At 44.7% G+C, this 21,187-nt stretch overlaps 1 protein-coding gene across 1 annotated transcript in view; it reads right to left on the bottom strand.

Moving 5' to 3' along the window:
- CSNK2A2 (casein kinase 2 alpha 2) overlaps positions 1 to 7,759 on the bottom strand; it is a 43,479-nt gene extending 35,720 nt beyond the window's left edge. The window contains exons 1-2 of the mRNA XM_084757105.1: positions 7,595 to 7,759; positions 6,829 to 6,940 (exon numbers count right to left, since the gene is read on the bottom strand). Coding sequence (XP_084613231.1) covers positions 6,829 to 6,940; positions 7,595 to 7,698 — 216 coding nt within the window. The 5' untranslated portion in view covers positions 7,699 to 7,759. The remainder of the gene's footprint in view (positions 1 to 6,828; positions 6,941 to 7,594) is intronic.
- Positions 7,760 to 21,187: the final 13,428 nt, after the last annotated feature.

Below are 21,187 nucleotides of genomic sequence, written 5' to 3'. Positions count from 1 at the left end.
CACACGCCTTTAATCCCAGCACTCGGGAGGTAGAGGCAGGAGGATCACTATGAGTTCAAGGCTAGCCTGGTCTACAAAGTGAGTCCAGGACAGCAAAGGCTACACAGAGAAACCCTGTCTCAAAAAAACAAAACAACAAAGTCTCAATGACAATAAGATTAAGAAAACTAATTAAGGGGCTGGAGAGATGGCTCAGCAGTTAAGAATACTGACTGCTCTTCCAGAGGACCCTGGCTTAATTTTCAGCACCCACAAAGCAGCTCACAACTGCCTGTAACTCCAAGATCTGACACCCACAGACATATATGTAGGCAAAACACCAATGCACATAAAATAAAAATAAATACATTACATTTTTTTAAAAAAAGAGAAAGAAAAATAAGCTGGGCGTGGTAACGCATGCCTTTAATCCTAGCACTCAGGACACAGAGGCAGGTGGATCTCTATGAGTTTGAGGCCAGCCTGATCTACAAAGAGAGTTCCAGGACAGCCAGGGCTATTACACAGAGAAACCCTGTCTTGAAAAACAAAACCAAATCAAACACAAAAAAACTAATTAAAATAAAGAAAAAGAAAATTAGAGCTTGGTGTGGCAGGACACACCTTTAATCTCAGCATTTGGGAGGCAGAGACAGAAGGATCTCTGAGTTCAAGGTCAGCCTGGTCTATAAAGCAATCTAGAACAGCGAAGGCTACACAGAGAAACCAATCAACCAAAGAAGGAAAAAGAAAATTAGCTGGTGTGATGGTATATGCCTGTAATCCAGGCAGTTGAAAGGCTAGTGCAAGGGAAATTATGAATTAAAGGCCAGCCTGGGTTAGCTGGTGAGACTTTGTCTCAAAATGGAAAACAACATATTGATGAAGATATAGGCAAAGAACCTTCACATACTGCAGTTAGCATTATAAAATGGATCAGCTACTGTGAGAAGTTCCTCAAAAGGAGAAAACCAGTCAGGTATGGTGGCATAGGCACTCAGGAGGCTGAGACGGAAGAATTATCAGTTCAAGGCCAGCCTGGGCAATTTAGAGCGATGCCATCTATATATAAAAAGGGAGATACATTATCATATAAACCACCAATTGCACTTCTGAATATACACCCCAAAGCAGTAAAACAAAGGCTCAAAGAGGCATCTGCACACCTGTGTTCAAAACAACGCTGGTCACAAGAGTGAACACAAGGAAGCAGCTTGTTTTGGCCATGGATGAGTGGGTGATCTTTTAGTTTTCTTTGAAACAGGGTTTTATACTGAAGCCCAGGTTTGCCTTGAACTTAAGGTAATCCCCCTATCTCACCTTCCCAAGTGTTAGGATTACAGGCATGCCTAGCAAGAAATAAACTGTATCATATGTATAAATATACTTGTAGCAGCATGTTAAGTCAAATAAGCCAGTCCTAAGACAGGCTTTATGAGGTACCAAATAGGCCAAATAACAAACGGTGGTTGCTAGGAGCTAGGAAAATAAGGGATTGGGGAGCCATCATTTAATAGGTATGGTTTTCGTTTTACAAGATACGAAGATTGATGCAGATAGATGATTGTAATGGTCCTAACAGCATTATGAATGCATTTAATACCACAAACTGCATGCTTAAAAAACAGTTATGATGGTAGGTTTTATGCTATATACATTATAAAAAATAAAGGGGATAAAAAAATAATAAAGGGGAGACTGCAAAGATTAGAACAGAGCCTTTTAATCTCACCAAGTTAATGGTACAACCCCTTTAACTATTGGCTTTTCTTCTAAAAATGTTCAGTTAGTTCAACTGTAACACTGTTATTAATATATCATATTGCTCTCTCAGCACCAAGCTTATTAAGCACATTTAATCTTCTGAGGTAAATTAATGCTCTTCCTACAGTTTACCCAAACCATCCATTGTCACAGAGCCAAGTACTGAACCTGACATCTAAATTCAGGCAGTCTACTGTTTGGGCATATTCTGGAAAGAAAAACACTAGGGATTATGACAATAATATTAGCTACATACCCTTTTATCTTTATTTCATATAATCCTATTTTACAGATGAGATAAAGGGCTAGGCACAGGGGAGGGAGGCAGGCAAAAAAAAAAAAAAATTACAGATGAGATAAAAAGAGCCAAAGGTTATAAGTGAACAATCTAGAACTCAAGTATCCTGCCCTCTTATTCACATGGCTAACAACCTACCATTTAGATTATGAAGTGGTAGATCCAGAAATTAGGTTGCAAATGCCACGTGGAGCCTTGAGCCACACATAAAAATGGGCACTCCAATCACTGTATACTTTTCATACACAGTTTATACTCAGATTATCTCATATTAAAGGGACTAAACTATATACACTCAAATCTGGCAAGTAATTGTTATGACCTTTAAAAAAACTGTATGAGTCAAAAGGTCTTAAGCAGTGGTTCTCAACCTGTGGGTCAAATGACCCTTTCACAGGGGTCATCTAAAATGATTGTAAAACACAGATATTTACATTGTAACTTACAGCCATAGCAGAATTAGAGTCATGAAGTACCAATGAAATTAATAATTATGGCTGAAAATCAACACAACCTTGAGGAACTGTATCAAAGGGCCGCAGCATTAGGAAGGCTGAGAACCACTGCTCTAAGGTAAGGGGACAGCAAGGTGTCTCAGCAGATAGAAGCACATCCTGGGAACAAATGGGGAGAACTGACCCCCACCAATCATTTTTTGACTCCATACATGAACCAGGCTCCCCACACATAAAGAAATGTAATTTTAAAAAGCAAAACCAAAACACAACAAAAGCACAAGCAAAAACACTGCCAGGGCTTCAATGCAACAGTGCAAAGCAAGTACTAAGGCCGTACTTGTAGGCATGTTCCTGTGGGTACTAACACAGAACCTGCTCAAACTCAGTCTGCATCCAGCCCAACTTCCAAACCATTCCTGAGAAGTGTCTGCAAATATCAGAAATAACCCCTCTCACTTCCAGTGAGTGCCCTTGCACTCACTCACAATTCAGTACTACCAGGAAGTCAACTGTTCAACACGCCTGGTTTCCTCTGACACAGATTCCTATTCGCAGTGCCTGCATTCACTCTGTGATACATGGAGATCAGTCTTTCTCTGGGAGCTGCGTCTATTGTATTCTAAGCAGGTACATTCTGTGATTCTGCTTAACACAGGCTCATCCCACTCTACATCTATATCCCTACACTGTCAACATTACAAACCACCCTGGCCAGTTTACACAGAATTTCTAACACTTTAATGTTACTAATACTCCAATATTGTTTCAATAACTCCTCTTACATCATGAAACATCTGCTATAACTAGGATTCACAAAAAAATGAAACTGCCACTAACATGCTGCTTTAGGGAGATGTTTTAGTGTATATGCCTAAACGCAGAGTAGGAGACCTAACCCTCAGACAAAGGAGGCCCAGAGGAGGAAGTACTTCATTACATGAAGACATCGCCATTTTGATATAACAAAGGCTACCAGCTGACCACTAAATCACTAATAAAGAGCTGTAACTAATACCAATCTTCCTTTTAAGAACCTAAAATTTGAATATTCTATTTTGTTTTGAGGTGGGGGAGGGGTGGTGAGGCCCGGATCCAGGATCGAGCTTGCTTAGGCTAGTGCTCTACCACTGAGCAACTACTCCAATCCCACCAATACATTTAAAAAAAAAATCCTATGAATATGTTAAACACATTTAAGACAAATTTTAATACCAACATCACTTAATCAAGCATTAATTTTGAGGGAGGGGGGCAGTGGGCAGCCAAGCTGCTTGTAATACAAAATCATGCTACTAACAGGGAGCCTTATATGAGAATTTTTAAACCACTGCAGCACTGGTTCAAAACACTTTGGTTGTTTTTTAAAAAATAGTATTGCTCTTGACATCTACTCAGGAAACAGCAGTTTAATTGAAAGCTCTCAAGGACCCCAGGAAGTCACAGGCAGTACTCACTAATGCTTCTATTTCACTTCTGTGCACACTTAAGTACTACAAAAGAACTGAAGAACTGACTGCTTACAATCCAGATGAAAATTATGACACTGAAGAAGCTTTCTGCCTTGTTGCATAAACCCCTTTTTAAGAAAACCATTTTCCTCTTCTCCTTAATACAATTTCTGACATGCCCCCCCCCAAGAAAGGATAAAGGATCTGATTTCTCTATTCATTAGGAAGTTTTAAGATTTAGCCTCAGAACTTGCACACATCTTCACTTTTTCACACAGATACATTAATTTAAAGAAATCTTGTGTGTGTGTGTGTGTGTGTGTGTGTGTGTGTGTGTGTGTGTGTGTGTGTGTATTTTTAGAGACATGGTCTCTCTGTGTAGCCTTGGCTGTCCTGAACTAACTTTGTAGACCAGGCTCCCCTTGAACTCAGAGATCCACCTGCCTCTGCCTCCCAAGTGCTGGGATTAAAGGCGTGCGCCAACACTTTAATACGAATACTACCTTATAAAAATCTCAAAACTTTCAAGAGCAACTTTATAAATCTGTGAAGCCCTCTAATAGCCTCAATATATCTTGGCCAGTAAAAATACTGGTCAATATTAGAATTCTTACATGCAAGTTAAATTAAAGCCCTTCATGATCACTCTGTATCCAACTGCTGGGACAAAATAACAAAGACTGATATGAAGTGTCACTGAGTATATGCACCTTGTGTCTCAGTCACCTCATGTACAGTAAGTTCCTTCCTTCCTGCAGATTAAACACAGCAGGCTTATGTGAAAAGTGAACCTTTCCTAGACTGCCCTACACTGAGCAGCCGGCACTGTTAAGGGCTTAATTTCCTATAAGCAAATATCACAATAATAGATATAAGTCACAATTTCAACTTATTTGAGTAATAAGCATAACTTTGGATAAAGACTGTTCTTTTTAAAAATAATACTTCGAATCCATTATAAAAACAAAACCACAATATTATTAGTGGTTTCTTACTCTATCCTTTAAATAGGAATAAAACCTACACAGAATTGCCACAGAGCTTTGACAAAGGAGTATCAGGGGGTTCAGGCTGCCATCTGAGAACAAACAAACACCTAACAAACCAGGGCATCAAAGAGGTCTCCCAAATCTCATGCTTGACCCCTAAAACGTATTCTGTGTTCAACGGTAAGACCCTATAACCCAATGCTAAAATGAACAGTCAGAGGCATGAAGAAATAGGGAAAAAGAGAATTCTGGTGAAGGGCCATGTCAACACAGGGATGCCAGGTGCAGTTCTTGTGCCTGTGTCTGCCATTTGTACTAATAATCTAAAGTAGCTTCCATACTGGATGGTAAATATATGCAAAGACTCTTTAGAGCAGAAGAAAAACTATCAAGCAACTAACCTCCGAAGGTCTTCCCAAGAACGATCAAAAAAATCAGTAACACTATGCCTTCCCAAACCAACACACTGAGAGTCACACACACCCTTCAAAACACACCATAGGAAGCTGCCCTTATTCTAAAAAATGCCATTGCAAAGACATTTAGACATTTCCCTGGAATTGCTTTAGACTTAGCAATTCAATCCTCCAAATGTACAGCAATGCAACATGGATATTCCTAACTATACTTGTTTTGCTTACTCCTTAAAATTAAAATGTCTGAAGTAACTTCTATTAAAAACACTTATGGTTATGTATGTAATGAAACTATATGGTTTTTCCAGCAAGTTCCCTGAAGAAAACATTTCTCTGCTTAAAATACACCCCTGCTGTAAGTACAGACTTTCTCTAACTCATATGTAGAGGGACCAAGCTCCCTACCTTCAGCGTCATGCCTTACTTCTCACCCCAGTGCCTTAGGCAGCTGAGATACATCACCTGCCTCTGCAGCAATTCTGACCCTTTATCATGAGGCTAGGATGGTAAGGAACAATAGCAGCAGCCACTTTTTCTGAAAGATGATTTACAGAATGCTAAAATCTACACTACAAATAAGAGGACTGCCCTAAGGCACAAGCTTTTCAAGCCCACATTTCTGTCCCACCGACCCTCCACCGGGCCACTGTGAAGACGAGGTTCATGGGAAGCACTACCACTCTCAGGCCTTCTCAGTCTCTCACTAGACATGCATACATGTTCAGTCCTAAGGATCACTTTCTCCTAAACCCCATAAAGCATTACTTAATCTTCCATGACCTGCACAGAAACCCAGGCAGCCCTTCATGCTCATTAAGACCATGTCTTCGTTAAGAGTTATAACAAAAGCCCTGTCTACCATGATCTAAGGGAGAGGGCTGGTCCTGCCACTCAGACAGTTTTGTTCCAGTTACTGTTTCAGTAGCTAGAATGTACTCTTCTGTTGCCCAGATCTCTCTTAGGGTCGGTCAGCTTGCTACATCCAGCCCACCTGAAACTTTGCTGCTAAATGAAATGGGAGTATCAGCTGGGGGAGTGCTGCAGTCTTGGCTGTAAACTTATCTCTGAAGACTCCAGTTTTTGAGGTGTGGGGTTTTTTTTTGTTGTTGTTGTTGTTGTTTCTGACAACTTTCTGGAGTAATTCAGAGAGTAGCAGCAATGATGAAAGAGCCCTAAACTGACAGATTCTCCATACAAAGGCTTTTCTTTCTTGTGAAGACCTATTTATTCTGTTATCAAATACAGCTCCTCTCACAGATTTTACACTTCAAACTGTTTCTAACCTATCAAATTCAGAGTAGAAACCAGTCTGTTCATTTTCTCAAAAGTTCACCAGAGGATGTAGAAGTGATGTGGGGCCATCCTCCAGGAGACATGTAAGAGCGTGAATCGCTTATTCGGGAATAGCTGATCCTTTTGCCCTGTGTGTGTGTGGGGGGAGGGGGGGATGTTACATGCCACTCATAGGACACTCACCTTGAGAATTTTTACAACCACCCTCTCATTGTTGGTGATGTTAATGGCCTCAAATACTTCACTATACTTGCCCCGACCAAGTTTTCGAACCAGTTGGTAATCATCTTGATTACTGTGAAAGGCAAGAGACACACATAAATGCCAGGATTTGTGATTAAGCAAGCCTACTTCCACTATAGATCCCTCCAGCAACTTCCATTAATTAAGTGTTTGGAAGCGTCCCTATGTTACACCTCAACTCGTCCTTTAAATGGAAGGGACACAGAAGCTTGGCTCCCTTCACTCTGCAGCGCGCATAACTTGACTCCTAACCTGGGGAGAAAGGGCAGCTATGGGGGCCTTATGGGCCACCTTAAAGGGACTGAGCAAAGCATCCACCTTGGTGGTACTGGGGTGCCCCCCCTGGCCACAGCTCCACAGCACCAGGGAGCCACTGCCTGCCTGCTTTAGAGAATCAGTCCATGCTCAAAATGTCCCTCCCACCCAGCTTCATTTCAGAAAAGTAAAAAGGTAGAGATCTTAACAGCTCAAGAGGACAGCCATGGACTACCCAATCCATAGGAACCCCAAAGTGCGAAGAGGAAGGGCCGTCCCCACCCCTGACCCCACGCTTCTCCCCACCGGCTGCTGAGCCGGGGGGGCCGGGCCCGGGCGGACAGGAGAGGTCGGGGACACGTGCGGCCGGGGCCCTGCCTCCCTGCCAGCCCCGAGGCCGAGCGGCCGGCCGGGTGCGGTTCGCGCGGGGGGCGGCAGGCGGCGGCTTTACCCCCAACTCGGGACGTGGGCTTCGTAGTCCCAGTACTCGCGGCTCCTCAGGCTGTTCACCTCGGCGTAGACCCGGGCCCGACTGCCCGCGGCCGGGCCGGGCATGGCGGGCGGGACCGGGGGGCGCCGCGGGGCGCCGAGGGCGGCGGCGGCGGCGCGGCGTGGGGCGCGGGGCGGCAGGCGCGGGAGGCGACGAGCCGCGGGCCGCCCGAGCAGGAGGAGGAGCGCGGCGGCGACGGGCGTCCGCGCCAGGCCGGGCCCGCGGGGGCGGGCGGACGGACGCTCGGGCCGGGGGCACGGGGGGCGCCGGCCGAGCCGGCCCGGGGCCTTCGGCGGCCGACGGGACGGCGGAGCTAGTGCTGCGCGGCGGCCTCCGCTCGGCTCGCGGCCCCCAGAGGCGGTGGCGGCGGCAGCGGCTACGACAGCCACCGGCCGGGAGAGGGGCAGCGGCGGCGAAAAGGGAGGAGGAGGAGGAGGCGGAGGAAACCCGGAAAAGGGGCCGCGCTCGCCAGGAGCGGCCGCCGCCCAGCCCCGGCCCTCCCAGGCCCACAGCGCCCCCTGCAGCGCGGGGGGACTGTGGCCCGCGCTGCCCTCTTCAGCGACCTGGCCACCCGCCACCCGCCAGGCCGTGCGGTGGTCCTGCAGCGCGCCCACCTGCAGGCCACCGCCCAGGAGCCTTCGACCTCGACTGGCGCCGCTTTCAGCACAGCCCCATAGTCCAGCCACCTCGTGTCCACCCACCGCGACCTCCCATACTAGACCTGGCCTGACTTCCCTGTCACCTGTTTCCACTCCTCCTTAGTGTCTTGCTTATAAACCCAAGAAACCTTCACCTCAAACTTTCCCCTTCCTTCACTTCTTCTCTTCGCCCTCTGGACCCCACCCTGCCATCCACAGACCCCCCCTTCGACCCCAAGATTTCTCATTCTCTTCATGGAGAACCAGTGTAGTCCTAGACCTACCACCCTTTCCTCCCAGTTCCCCTCCAGATCCCTCCCTGAGAGCCCACTGAGTCATCTTTTGGTCCGCTTGGTTAAACTAGAGTTCTCCAGGTGGTTTGCCCCGTAAAGTTACTGTTTTCTCTGTGTGTATTGAACCGGTAATTTGTGGGAGATACTTTGAGACTGTAAATATCCATTGTTTTGTTTGGGAGGAGGGAGAGCTGGAGTCCTGCCTGATAGAAGAGGCTAAAGACTAGGTGGGCAAACACGCCTCCAATGCTCTTCTCTCTTTGATCCAGGCTCTCTTACTTTCCTGTCCATATTCTTCTGTTGTCGCTTTTGGTTTTTTGAGTTTGGTTTTGGTTTTGGTTTTTTTGAGACAGGGTTTCTCTGTGTACCCTTGGCTGTCCTAGACCTTGCTTTGTAGACCAGGCTGGCCTTGAACTCAGCAGAGATTCACCTGCCTCTGCCTCCCGAGTGCTGGGATTACTGGCAACCAGCTACATGTTCAACCTCCCAATTCTTTCTTCCCTCTAGGCTTGGGCAGGGTGTACCTCTGCCTTCCTTCAAATGACTTAGCTTTTCTTTTCAAGTCTTCCTTTAAAGGCCACTTTCTCTGAAGTGGATACATCTCTCAGTGACTCCATGTCTTTCATAAAATTGCTTGACATGAGTCCTCGACTGGTTCACCATCTGTCCCCCTTCCTGTAAAAACAATGTGGCTGGGCGTGGTGGCGCACGCCTTTAATCCCAGCACTCGGGAGGCAGAGGCAGGCGGATCGCTGTGAGTCCAAGGCCAGCCTGGTCTACAAAGTGAGTCCAGGACGGCCAAGGCTACACAGAGAGACCCTGTCTCAAAAACCCAAAAAAAAAAAAAAAAAAAAAAAAAAAAACAATGTGAAAGCCTGGCTGATGCTGGGTGCTCGCCACCATGTCACCTAGTGTCTGCCATAGCTGGAGGCCTTTAGTGAAATATGGTGCTATTGGCCCACAGATACCATGCTGGTTACAAAGGGGACCCTGGAAGAACACATTACCCATGGACCAACTGACCCGCTGCGTGATGCATTGGGAAACACAATGGTACTCCTTTCACAAACGTTCAATCTGCTTCCAACCAGACACAGCCAGACTGAGGGGCTAGTCAGCAAGAAAAAAAAAGTCAGTATCATAGTAAAAAGAAAACTTGAGGTGCTTCTCTAGATTAAAGGAGACCAAGGGCCCTGAGGCGGCACACTGTAAACCTACCTGAGGCATAGATTGTGGGTTCAAAGCCAGCCTGAGCTACACAGTAAGATCTTGTGCTACAGAATCCAAAGCACAAAGATTTTGAGTCGTTGGCTCAAACCGTATCACTTGTAAGCTACAGAACTGGAATTTGAACCTGGATAGTCAGGCATAGAAGGAAGTGGGAACGCAGCCAGGTGTAGTGGTTACATTTCTGTGACCCCAGTCCTTGGGAGGCTGAGGCAGGCGGATCTGCATGGATCTGGATCTGGGCTAAGGAGTGAAACCTGTCCAAAAGCAAAACTAAAACTATACGCATTTGATTGCTCAGAAGCCTGGAAGACAGACACAGCATTTCTCCTGCCCTTATCACTCAGAATCAGCAACAAAGGAGCATCCAAAAGTAATAAATGGATCAAGCCAGGTGCAGTAGTACATGACTGTCGTCCTAGGACTTGGGAGGCTGAGGCAGGAGCATAGCCAGTATGGGTTACATAGACCCTATTTCAAAATCAAAAGACAACAAAAAGGAAAAGAAAAGAAAAAAAGCAGGAACAGCATGTGTGTGTGTGTGTATATGTATGTATGTATGTATGTATGTATGTATGTATGTGACAGGGCTATGAATGCAGCTAATAGGACACTCACTAGGGTAATTTTAAGAATTTCAAGTGTTAGGCCAGACATGGTAGTGCACGCCTTTAATCCCAGCACTCAGGAGGCAGAGGCAGGTGGATCGATGTGAGTTCAAGGCCAGCCTGGCCTACAAAGGGAGTCTAGGACAGCCAAGGCTACACAGAGAAACCCTGTCTCGAAAAACTAAAAAACTAAAAAAAAACTTTAAAAAAAAAAGATTTTCAAGTGTTGAGGGATGAACTGTTTTAATTTCCACAATGTACTCTCAAGTGGTTCCATATAAAACCAACAAATAACAACAAAACCCATGGCCTCCCAAGAACATGACCATCCATGGAAAGAAGGAACCACTGGCTGGCAATGAAATAAGCAAAATACCTGAAAGTATGCTTGGTGATTTCAGTGTTGTAATCCCAGGACTGTGGAGGTGTAAAGGTAGAAGAATCAAGAATTTGAGGCCTGGGTTTCATAGTAAGACCTTGTAATAAAACAACCCTCAAGAGGCAAAGGCAAGTGGATTGCTGTGAGTTCGAGGCCAGCCTGGTCTACAAAGAGAGACCAGGACAGCCAAGGCTACACAGAGAAACCCTGTCTCAAAATAACAACAACAACAACAACAACAACAACAACAAAAGAAGCCTACAAGTTTGCAACTTGAGGCTGCAGGCTGGAGAGATGGCTCAGTGGTTAGAGCACTGGCTGTCCTTCCAGAAGACCCAGGTTCAATTCCCAGCACCTACATGGCAGCTCACAACAGCCTGTAACTCCAGTTCCAGGGGATCCAACAACCTTCACACAGATCTACATACAGGCAAACAGCAATGCACATAAAACAAAAAATTAAAAAAAAAGAAAAAACAGAAAGAAGCCAGGTGTGGAGGTGCACGCCTGCAATCCCATGGCTCGGGGAGGTAGAGGCAGGCGGATCTTTGCAAGTTTCAGGCTAGCTTGGTCTACAAAGAGTCCAGGACATCAACAGCTACAGAGAGAAATTGTCTTCGTAAAACCAAAACCTAAAAACCAAAACCAAACCAAACCAACAACAATAACAAAAAAACCAAACAAAATTAAACAACCACTAACCAAACCAAGCCACACTAAAAACTTGAAAGAAAATAAAGCATTTTTTTAAAAAATGGACTTTGACTTTTGATTCCAAACATGTCAGGTCCTCAGTCTCTTATTTAACACATTCTCAAGATTTTTTTTTTTTTTGAGACAGGGTTTCTCTGTGTAGCCTTGGCTATCCTAGACTCACTTTGTAGACCAGGCTGGCCTCGAACTCTCAGCCATCCCCTTGCCTCTGCCTCCCGAGTACTGAGATTAAAGGCTGCGCCGCCACGCCCACCTCATTCTCAAAATCTTAATGCTGTGCTAAGTTGTTTTGTTTGGTTTTGGTTTTGGTTTTTTTTCTTCTTCAAAATTTCCTATGAACTTGTCCAGACCAGGAAGTCATAATCCTAACCCTTGGACGGGCTTTCTTAGTTAGAAATTTCTAGTGAAGAAATCATAGCTAGTTTGAGCGTGTACACTTTTCTCTCCTCTGCTTACATCATATTCTCAAAGGAGGCTGTGGACTGTTGAGGGTTCTAAGCCACAGCCATTGATTTGTGGGACTGTGTCAAAGCCCAGCCAGGGCCCCATTCTTTGCCTCCTCCACTCTTGCCCATCTCTGGCCCCGCCCACACTCCTGGTTCCCTGCCCCTCATCCTTCACCACCCAGCCCACACCCATGTCTTATAACCTGATCCCACACCTGTGGCTGCCTGAGGATTCTCCCACACATGGCTCTGGCGCAACCGTCTCCGAATTTGGCTGATACTTCATTGGCTCAGCCCTGAAACCTGCAGCCAGTCCTCCCACAGCCAAATGGAAGGTGTTTTTATGGCTTGTTGCAACGTAGGATGGGTGCCCCACAGAACTGGCAAAGACCCACTTTTTTTTTTTTCTCTAGATGGCCAGCTTGGCAAGAGTTGACATGAGGTGGTACCCTGGCACTGCTAAGCTGAAGGAATCTGGCTTGGGTTTGTGAAGGACCAAGCAGGTAGTTCTGCACAAGCAGGTGGAAGGGAGAGCCCAGCACTGACTTTCTTGTTTACTGTGGGTGCCATTTATAAGTGAGTGCAATCGAGTCATATAAAAAGGAATGCAAGAAGATACTGTGAATCAAGCCATGCAGTGTTTCCCCACCAACTCCTCCTCTAGACTCCAATTCTATCTGAACACTAAAACAAACACAAAGACATTTTAAAGATCTTAGAGCATTTTCTATCTATCACCTGTCTAGATAAGGTGTATTTTCAAAACACTTGAGGGGTCTAAAGGCTTTTGACAGTTGTTTCTTCTTCTTCTTCTTCTTCTTCTTCTTCTTCTTCTTCTTCTTCTTCTTCTTCTTTTTTTTGGTTTTTTTGAGACAGGGTTTCTCTGTGTAGCCTTGGCTGTCCTGGACGCGCTTTGTAGACCAGGCTGGCCTCGAACTCACAGCGATCCACCTGCCTCTGCCTCCAGTTGTTTCTTCTTAAAAACCCACCTTAGCTGGGTGTTTTAATCCCAGTACAGGGAGGCAGAGGCAGGTGGATCTCTGTGAGTTCAAGGCCAGCCTATTCTACAAAGTGAGTCTAGGACAGGCATGGTGGTGCACACCCTTGATCCCAGCACTTGGGAGGCAGAGGCAGGTGGATCTCTGTGTATTCAAGACTAGCCTGGTCTGCAAAGGGAGACTAGGACAGCCAGGGCTGTTATACAGAGAAACCTCGAAAAAACAAAACTAACTAACTAAGTAGAGCAAAGTCCAAAACATGCAAAGTGTGTCTAGGACAGCCAAGGATACACAGAGAAACAAACAAACAAACAAAAAAAGTTGGATGTGAGTCGTGTATCTGTAATTCTCAATAGTCTTGAGGCTGAGGCAAGAAATTTCAGCCAAGGAGATCAAGACCAGCCCATGTCATATAGAAGATCTCATCTCAAAGATAAAACTAGATAAAACAGAAACCTAGCCTGAAAAATGTAGATTATGAAAAATGGTGACGACAGTTTCTATATCCTATATAATTGGTTTTTAGTTTAAACTTGTGGACTATCTGATGTAGGAATTACATCTCTCTTTTTTTTTTTTTTTTGAGGCAAGGTTTCTCTGTGTAGCCTTGGCTGTCCTAGACTTGCTTTGTAGACCATGTAGACCATGCTGGCCTTGAACTCACAACGATCCGTCTGCCTCTGCTTCCCGAGTGCTGGGATTAAAAGCATGTGCCACCACGCCAAGCAGGAATTACATCTCAATGAAGCTGTTTTTAAAAATCTACAGTTCAGCCAGGTTGGTGGCACACCTCTTTAATCCTAGACTCAGGAAGCAGAAGCAAGTGTATCTCTGAATTCCAGGTCAGGCAAAGCTACATAAATAGTAAGACCCTATATCAAAAAAGAAAGAAGGACAAGAAATAACTATGGTATAGCAGTGCAGACAATACCATAAAATATGTACGTTTGAAGCCGGCCTTGGTGGCGCACACCTTTAATCCCAGCACTCAGGAGGCAGAGGCAGGCAGATCGTTGTAAGTTCAAGGCCAGCCTGGTCTACAAAAAGCGAGTTTAGGACAGCCGAGGCTACACAGAGGAGCCCTGTCTCGAAAAACAAAAATGTATGTTTGCATGCTCAAATATGTTTGTAGATCACAGAATGCGAAGGAAAATCATAAGGAGGAAAAGAGAATTTTTTTTCATGTTTATTTATTTTGTGTAGTGGGGTCGGGTGGAGCCTGTGCCGCAACATTCGTGTTGGAGGTCAGAGGACAGCTTCCTTCAGGAGCTACTTCTTGTCCACTGTGGGTGCTCAGGGATCAAACTCAGGTCGCCAGGCTTATGGGTAAGTGTCCTTTTCCGTTGAGCACTGTACAGCCTGACAGAAGATCTCAAGCGCAGTGGGAAGTAGGACGAGTAATGGCATCTGTGTCCTGTGAAAGCGCAAAGGAAGACTGAAGGAAGAAAGGGGACCAGCTGGAGGGGACATGCAGGAAGGCAGTGGGGGAGGGGGACAAAATGAGGGCCAAGCATAGTGACACATGATGCCATGATGAGGGCCATTACTTTTATATTCTAACCTAAAGAAACAAATAATATGGGGACTGGAGAGATGGCTCAGCGGTTAAGAGCACTGGCTGTTCTACCAGAGACCCTGGTTCGATTCCCAGCACCCACATGGCAGCTTACAACTGTAGCTCGGGTTCCAGGGGATCCATCCAAAACTCTCCACTGATCTTTATGGACACACACACACACACACACACACACACACACACACACACACACTAAATAAGCAAAGAAATAAAAAATAATTTTAAAAAGAAATAAATAATAAAAATCAAGGGCTGGAGAGATAGCTCAGCAAGTCTAAAGTGCCTGGTGTGCAAGCATGAAGACCTGAGTTCAAATCCCCAGTATCTATGTGTCTGATTGCCTATAGCCCGGTGCTGTAGGGATGGGTATAGGAGGATTACTGGGGCTTTCTGACTGCCAGCTGAGTTCCATGCTTAGGGAGAAACTGTGTCAAGGTGATAAAGTACAGAGTGATAGAGCAGGATACCAACAGCCTCCTTCATCTCTGTACACACATGTGCACACATGCCACACACATCACACAAAAACACCAGTAATAATAAGACCCCTGAGTTGGAGCTTTGTTATGAGGCTTCCTTTTGTGCAGGTGAGGAAATCAAGACCCCAATATCAAGGATAAGTTGAGGCAGTCAGCATCGGAACCCACAAAGTTATTTTCCTAACTCCTTTCAGGTTTAGCCACCACCCCTTCCAAAGAAACTCATCATTAACGTTATCACTTTTTTATTCTGGGAATATAAAACAATGTATATAATCCAAGCTAGGAATTCATTAAAAGAAGTATGTTATTGCCTGAAGTGAAATATCAGGCACTCTAGAGAATGATGATTGCAAGAAATTGTCAGCGATAAGAGTAGTTTTATGAAAAAAAAAATTTTTTTATTGTAAAAAAATGTTGCACAGTTAATCATGGTAAAAAGAATGAGCTGGCTGTTGTGGTGCAAGCCTTTAATGCCAGCATTTGGGAAGTTGAGGCAGGCAGATCGCTGTGAGTTCGAAGCCAGCCTGGTCTACAAAGCGAGTCCAGGATAGTCAAGGCTACACAGAGAAAGCCTGTCTCGGAAAACCAAAAAAAAAAAAAAAAAAAAAAGAAAGAAAGAAAGAAAGAAAGAAAGAAAAAGAAAAAAAGAACAAGAAGGGACGGTGAGCAAAGCGATCGCCACACAAGCCTTATGATGACGTGGGTTCAACCCCAGAACCTATGTAGGTAAGAACCAGCTTCACAGCTGTTCTCTGACCTCCACACCCATGTGGTGGCATGTACATACCTACACACACATCATACACACACAGTAATAAAATAATAAAATTTAATAATGAAATTTTTGTTTTTGTTTTTAAAAAGAAACACGATCACACCCACTTCCCGCTCTGCAGCTTCTGTTAGTACATCGCTTTACATGGAAGAGGAGAGATTGCAAATGGCTGAATTAAAAGACTTTGGGATGAGAGACTGCTGTGGGTCACCCAGTTTTGCGCAGTGCCATCACCACCTCTCCTTACAAGGGAAGAAGGGAGGTAGGACAGTCAGAGGGCAGATGTGTTGTTGGAAGCAGTACAGAGCGGTGGGCGGCTGGCTGGTGTACAGCCTCCTGGAGCTGGAAAAGCCAAGGTACCAAATTCTCCCCTAAAGCCTCCAAAGTGAGAATGCAGCCTTGTGAACACCTTGGTTACCAAGGAGACCATTTCAAATCAAGCTATGTTTTGTTGTTTGTGGGCATTTGTCAAAGCAGTCATTGCAAACTCTCTGACCAAAACTTGAATGTGTTTCTGAGTTCCTTCTCACTAGCTTGGTCAGGGGCTCCGGGCTCTGTCCTTGTTGAATTCACTTCCAGTAAAACTCCTGCCATGCGGACCGTGGCTAGGGCAGGAGGAGTCATTTTCTCCAGTGGTGTAACGCTGGTAAGCTGCCTGTGGCCATTAAATAACCCCGCCCCCTGCTCACGCAAACAGCTGTCGCTAAACTCAGTGGGTCACAGAAATCAAATCAAACGAACAACAACAAAAAAGACACGAAAATGGGGGGGGGGCGGGCGGAATTGTTAGAAAGAAACGGGGAAGGAGATGAAAGCAGGTAAGAGGGGAGTGTGTGTGTGTGTGTGTGTGTGTGTGTGTGTGTGTGTGTGTGTGACGGGGGGGGGGTGGGGAGGGAGAAAGATATGCAAACAGTTCTTATATGTGTATAAAATTATCGGAGAAAAAGTCCTGGTAAGTCAGGCTAGCATAGATTCCCAGCAGGCCATCTTTCTATTTTTTTAAAAAAAGATTTATTTATTATTATACATACAGTGCTCTGGCTTCATGTACACCTGCAAGCCAGAAGAGGGCATTGGGTCACATTATAGATGGTTATGAGCCACCATGTGGTTGCTGGGAATTGAACTCAGGACCTCTGGAGGAGCAGTCAGTGCCCTTAACCTCTGAGCCATCTCTCCAGCCCCCATCTTTCTATTCTTGAGATCGTATCACATTCATCCATCTTCAGCAATAATGTCAGTGAGTCTATTTAGCTAGAAACCCTTTGTCCTTGATACTTCCTTCCTTGCATACCCACAATGCCCTACAAATTGGTTACAAATCTCCGCTGGAGCTCTGGCGCCCTCCCCCTACTCCCACCCCCACCCCCACTCCGGTAGATGGTCCCTTGTCACACTAAACAAAGTTCTGCTAAGTCTCCTCTATCCTCAAAAAGTAACATGAATAAATTGTTCTTTAAAATGAACCCCATTACTTTGCATGCTAATGTAAAAAAAAATTAACATTTCCTCTAACAGTAACAGACTATCCCCAAAGAATTCAGGAGTCAGTAAGGTAAAAAGCAAAAGCTAGGGCTGGAGAGATGGCTCAGAGGTTAAGAGCACTGTCTGTTCTTCCAAAGGTCCTGAGTTCAATTCCCAGCAACCACATGGTGGCTCACAACCATCTTTAAGGGGATCTGGGTCCTCGTCTGGTGTGCAGGCACACATGCGGGCAGAATACTATATAAATAATAAATAAATACTTTTTTTTTTAAAAAGCAAAAGCTATTCTGCTGCCTTCTATAGTTTCACAGTTTGGTGTATATCTTTCCAGGACTTTCTCTCACAGTGAAAATACATGACACAACCTAGGCTCTTTTATTTTGCTTGGCTTTGCTTCAAAGCAGGGTGCCCAAATACACACCTGTGTCTAGTAGGTAAGGTTGCAGATAGGAGGCAAATGCATAGGGAATGGCCTATGACAATGCTTTTTGGTTTTAGGTTAATGTTTATGTTTATAACCAGAAAAAAAAAAAACCCTCAAGATCTATAGACTTGTCCCCACCCTCACTCAGGTAACCTGACAGGTTGTGGGGACTTTTCATCAGTTGAAAGTAGGAACAAGGTTTTTTTTTTTTTTAAATGGGATTTTGTGCTCTCAATTTGATACAAGGAGCCCACAAGTAAAGCTGGGCTCTCACCTAAAGGTGTGTCTGGGGCTCCAGATATTTGGATAGGCATGTTAAATAAGAGTCCAATTGGCTGCCCTGGATTCCTTGCATACACATTCTTTAGGGACGTCACCTTTTGATTTTTTTTTTCCCTCATCACCCTTAGAGAATGACTTGGTGCCCTCCATCCACAGAGTTCCCTATGGCAGGGCCAGAATATGGCACAGCACAGCATAGTAAAAAAATGGCACCTAACCGGAAGCTTTCTGCTACTGTCAGTGAGGGCCCACCTCGTTCAACCCATCTGGCAGGGTCGGGGTAGGAGCTCTCAAAATTAATTGAACTCTCCTTAGTATCTCCAAGGAAATATGAATAAAACCAGAGTAAAATGAAATGCTGAACATCCATTAATCTAAAACCTGAAACCTTACGTTTTTCAAAAATCTAAAGTCTCTGTGTGTGTATATGTGTGTGTGCACATATGCATGTGTGTATGTGTGTGTGTGTGTGTGTGTGAAGGCCAGAGATTGGCATCAGGTGTTGCTCCTTAATTACTCTTTACCTCATGCTTTGAGTCTCTCACTGAATTTGGAACTCATGAATTTGGCAAGGCTTGCTGGCCAGTAAACCCCAGGGATTCTCCTAGCTCTGTCCCTTCAGCACTGGGCTTATAAGTGAGCCAGTACTCCCTGGGTTCTTTCTATCTATCTATCTATCTATCTATCTATCTATCTATCTATCTATCTATCTATCATCTGGCTATCAATTTATAATCTATATATCACCTACCTATCTATATAGCTGTCTTCCATTTATCATCTACCTATCATCTATTTATCATCTATCTATCAACTATTTATCATCTATCTATCTATCTATCATCTATTTATTATCTATCTATCTATCTATCTATCTGGTGTGTGTGAAGTATGCACATGTTAATGAGGGTATATGCACATGTATATGAAGGTGCAGGTGCACATGGGTGCTTGTGGAAGTAAGAGGTCAAAGCTGAGTGTCTTTTCTCAGTTGTTCTCCATTGCTATTTTTGGAGGACAGAGCCTCTCCTAAACCTGACATTCATCTGTTTGGTTAGGCTGGCTGACCAGTGAATTCCAGGGATCTGCCTACCTCCTCTACTCCAGTGCTGGGGTTACAGGTACGTGCCACGGTTCCTGACTTTTACATGGCTTCTAGGAACCAAAACTCAGATTTTCAAGCTTGCACATCAAGCATGTTACTGACAGAGCCATCTCTCCAGCCCCAACTCCAAAACCTTTTCAGTATCAAAGTGATGGTACTAGAAAAAAAATTCCACATGTCTTTATATTTTGGGTGAAAGCTTCACCAAAAACACTGTACAGAATTACCTCTAGGCTATGTGCATAAGGTACAGGTGGAGACGGAAGCGAATTTTATGTTTAGACTTAGTGCCGTTTCCAAAGATATCTCATTATGCGTAGATAGATATTTCAAAATCTGACAAAATCCTAAGTATTTCTGTCCTTAAACATTGCAGATACGGGATTCTCAACTTGTCGATATTTTCTCAAAGGGACTTGAATTTTAACAGGGTTAGGATGAAGCCAGCGAACAGCCACCCTCTCAGTCCTGGGATTTCAAGTGATGAAAGGTGAAAGGAGAATTGCAGTCTTTCCCAGGGCAGCTTCCAGTGCGCTTGGCTGGAGTGGGTGTTTGGAATGAAAAGGGTTGACCTCTACAGGATCAATGCCCATAGTGCCTTACAAAGCCACCAACCTTTCCCTGCCATTTAGTGGCTCTTCCCAAGCATGTCTTAGTCCCAACAGGATTGTCATCAGTTTCTTTCTTGTCGCATCCATCATGGCATCTGGCTGGTTTTCTCTGCTGAGGCCAGCACAGTTCCACCCATCTTGCTTAAAGTTGCCTGCCCCGTTATGTTGAGACTACCTGCAGACTCTGCCCCAAATTAAGCCCATGTTGCCTCTGCTCCATGGGCCCAGTGTTAGGGGCTCTCTCATCAGCAACCTCTGGGCTTTCAGACTCAACACATGCCAACCAGAGTCCATGGCTAGAACTCAGCAGGTTGGTGAACTTGGACAAAAAAAAAATTTTTTTTAAGGTTTATTTATTTGTCATACATACACAGTGTTTTGTCTGCATGTACACCAGAAGAGGGCACCAGATCTCATTATAGATGGTTGTGAGCCGTCATATAGTTGCTGGGAATCGAACTCAGAAACTTTGGAAGAGTGGGCAGCACTCTTAACCTCTGAGCCATCTCTCTAGCTCCTTGGCAAAAAAATTTACATCATTATTTAGTAACCTCTATGGAAAATTTAGTATTTCCTTTCATTTTGGATGTAGGAAAAAAGGAAGGAGGGAAGGAAGGAAGGAAGGAAGGAAGGAAGGAAGGAAGGAAAAATCAATCAATCATAGTAATATTAGCAGTACCCAAGACCTTGACACAGATACTTGCTTGTTGAATTGTAGGTGGTGTAACCTTAGTCTAGTAAAGTTGATCCCAGAAAGGCCATCAGTAGTGGATGCAAACATGTTTTTGTTTTGATCCCAAGTATGGGATGGGGAACTGACTTGTGAGAGAGCAGGTGATGTTTATCCACTTAGGAGTTAAACCACCTCCTTGGGTGGGGGTGAGGGGCTTGGTTTTTGCCAGCTGAAACACATCCTAGTACAGACTCTTAGAATACATATATGGCTGGGGCTTTTTGGGTCTTGATATTGTTTGGCTGGTCATTGCTCCACTTCCAGATGCTCCAAGAGAGAATCACTCCATAAAAGGCTTTGGGCTCCGGTTCCAGCTCCTGTTCCAGGTTCCAGCAGTAACTTATGTGGAATTGCTGGTCTGCTGAAATCCTGCCGACTACGCCAGGGGAATTGCTCCCAGGAACTGAACTCAAAAAGGTCTACTTCTCCTGTTCCCATAAACCTCCTTTCTCTCCTATGTAGGGTAGGTGAGTTGGAAGGGAGGTATAAGCATTTAAAGAACCCCAAACAAAGTAGGTTTGGAAGAGGTGAAGCCTACAGCCAGCTGTGATAGTTGGTCCACAAAAGAATGTGGCGGAATCCTCCTAAGGTCAAGCTTCCTCCTGCATTCCAACCCTTACTCTTTTTCAGTGTAGGACATCCCTTAGCCTGTGACCAGACGACTTTTTATTTCTCCTGACAGACACTTAGCCGCGGTGCCCCTAAAATGAGTAAAATAGCCGTGTAACCCTAAGATGAATGAAATAGCCACTGCACCCCTAAGATGAGTAAACTGAGG

Source organism: Acomys minous (genome assembly GCF_964271855.1).
Source record: "Acomys minous genome assembly, chromosome: 14".
Classification (NCBI taxonomy): domain Eukaryota; kingdom Metazoa; phylum Chordata; class Mammalia; order Rodentia; family Muridae; genus Acomys; species Acomys minous.
Note: the sequence above shows the minus strand (reverse complement) of the source record. Positions and strands in the feature narration are given on the sequence as shown.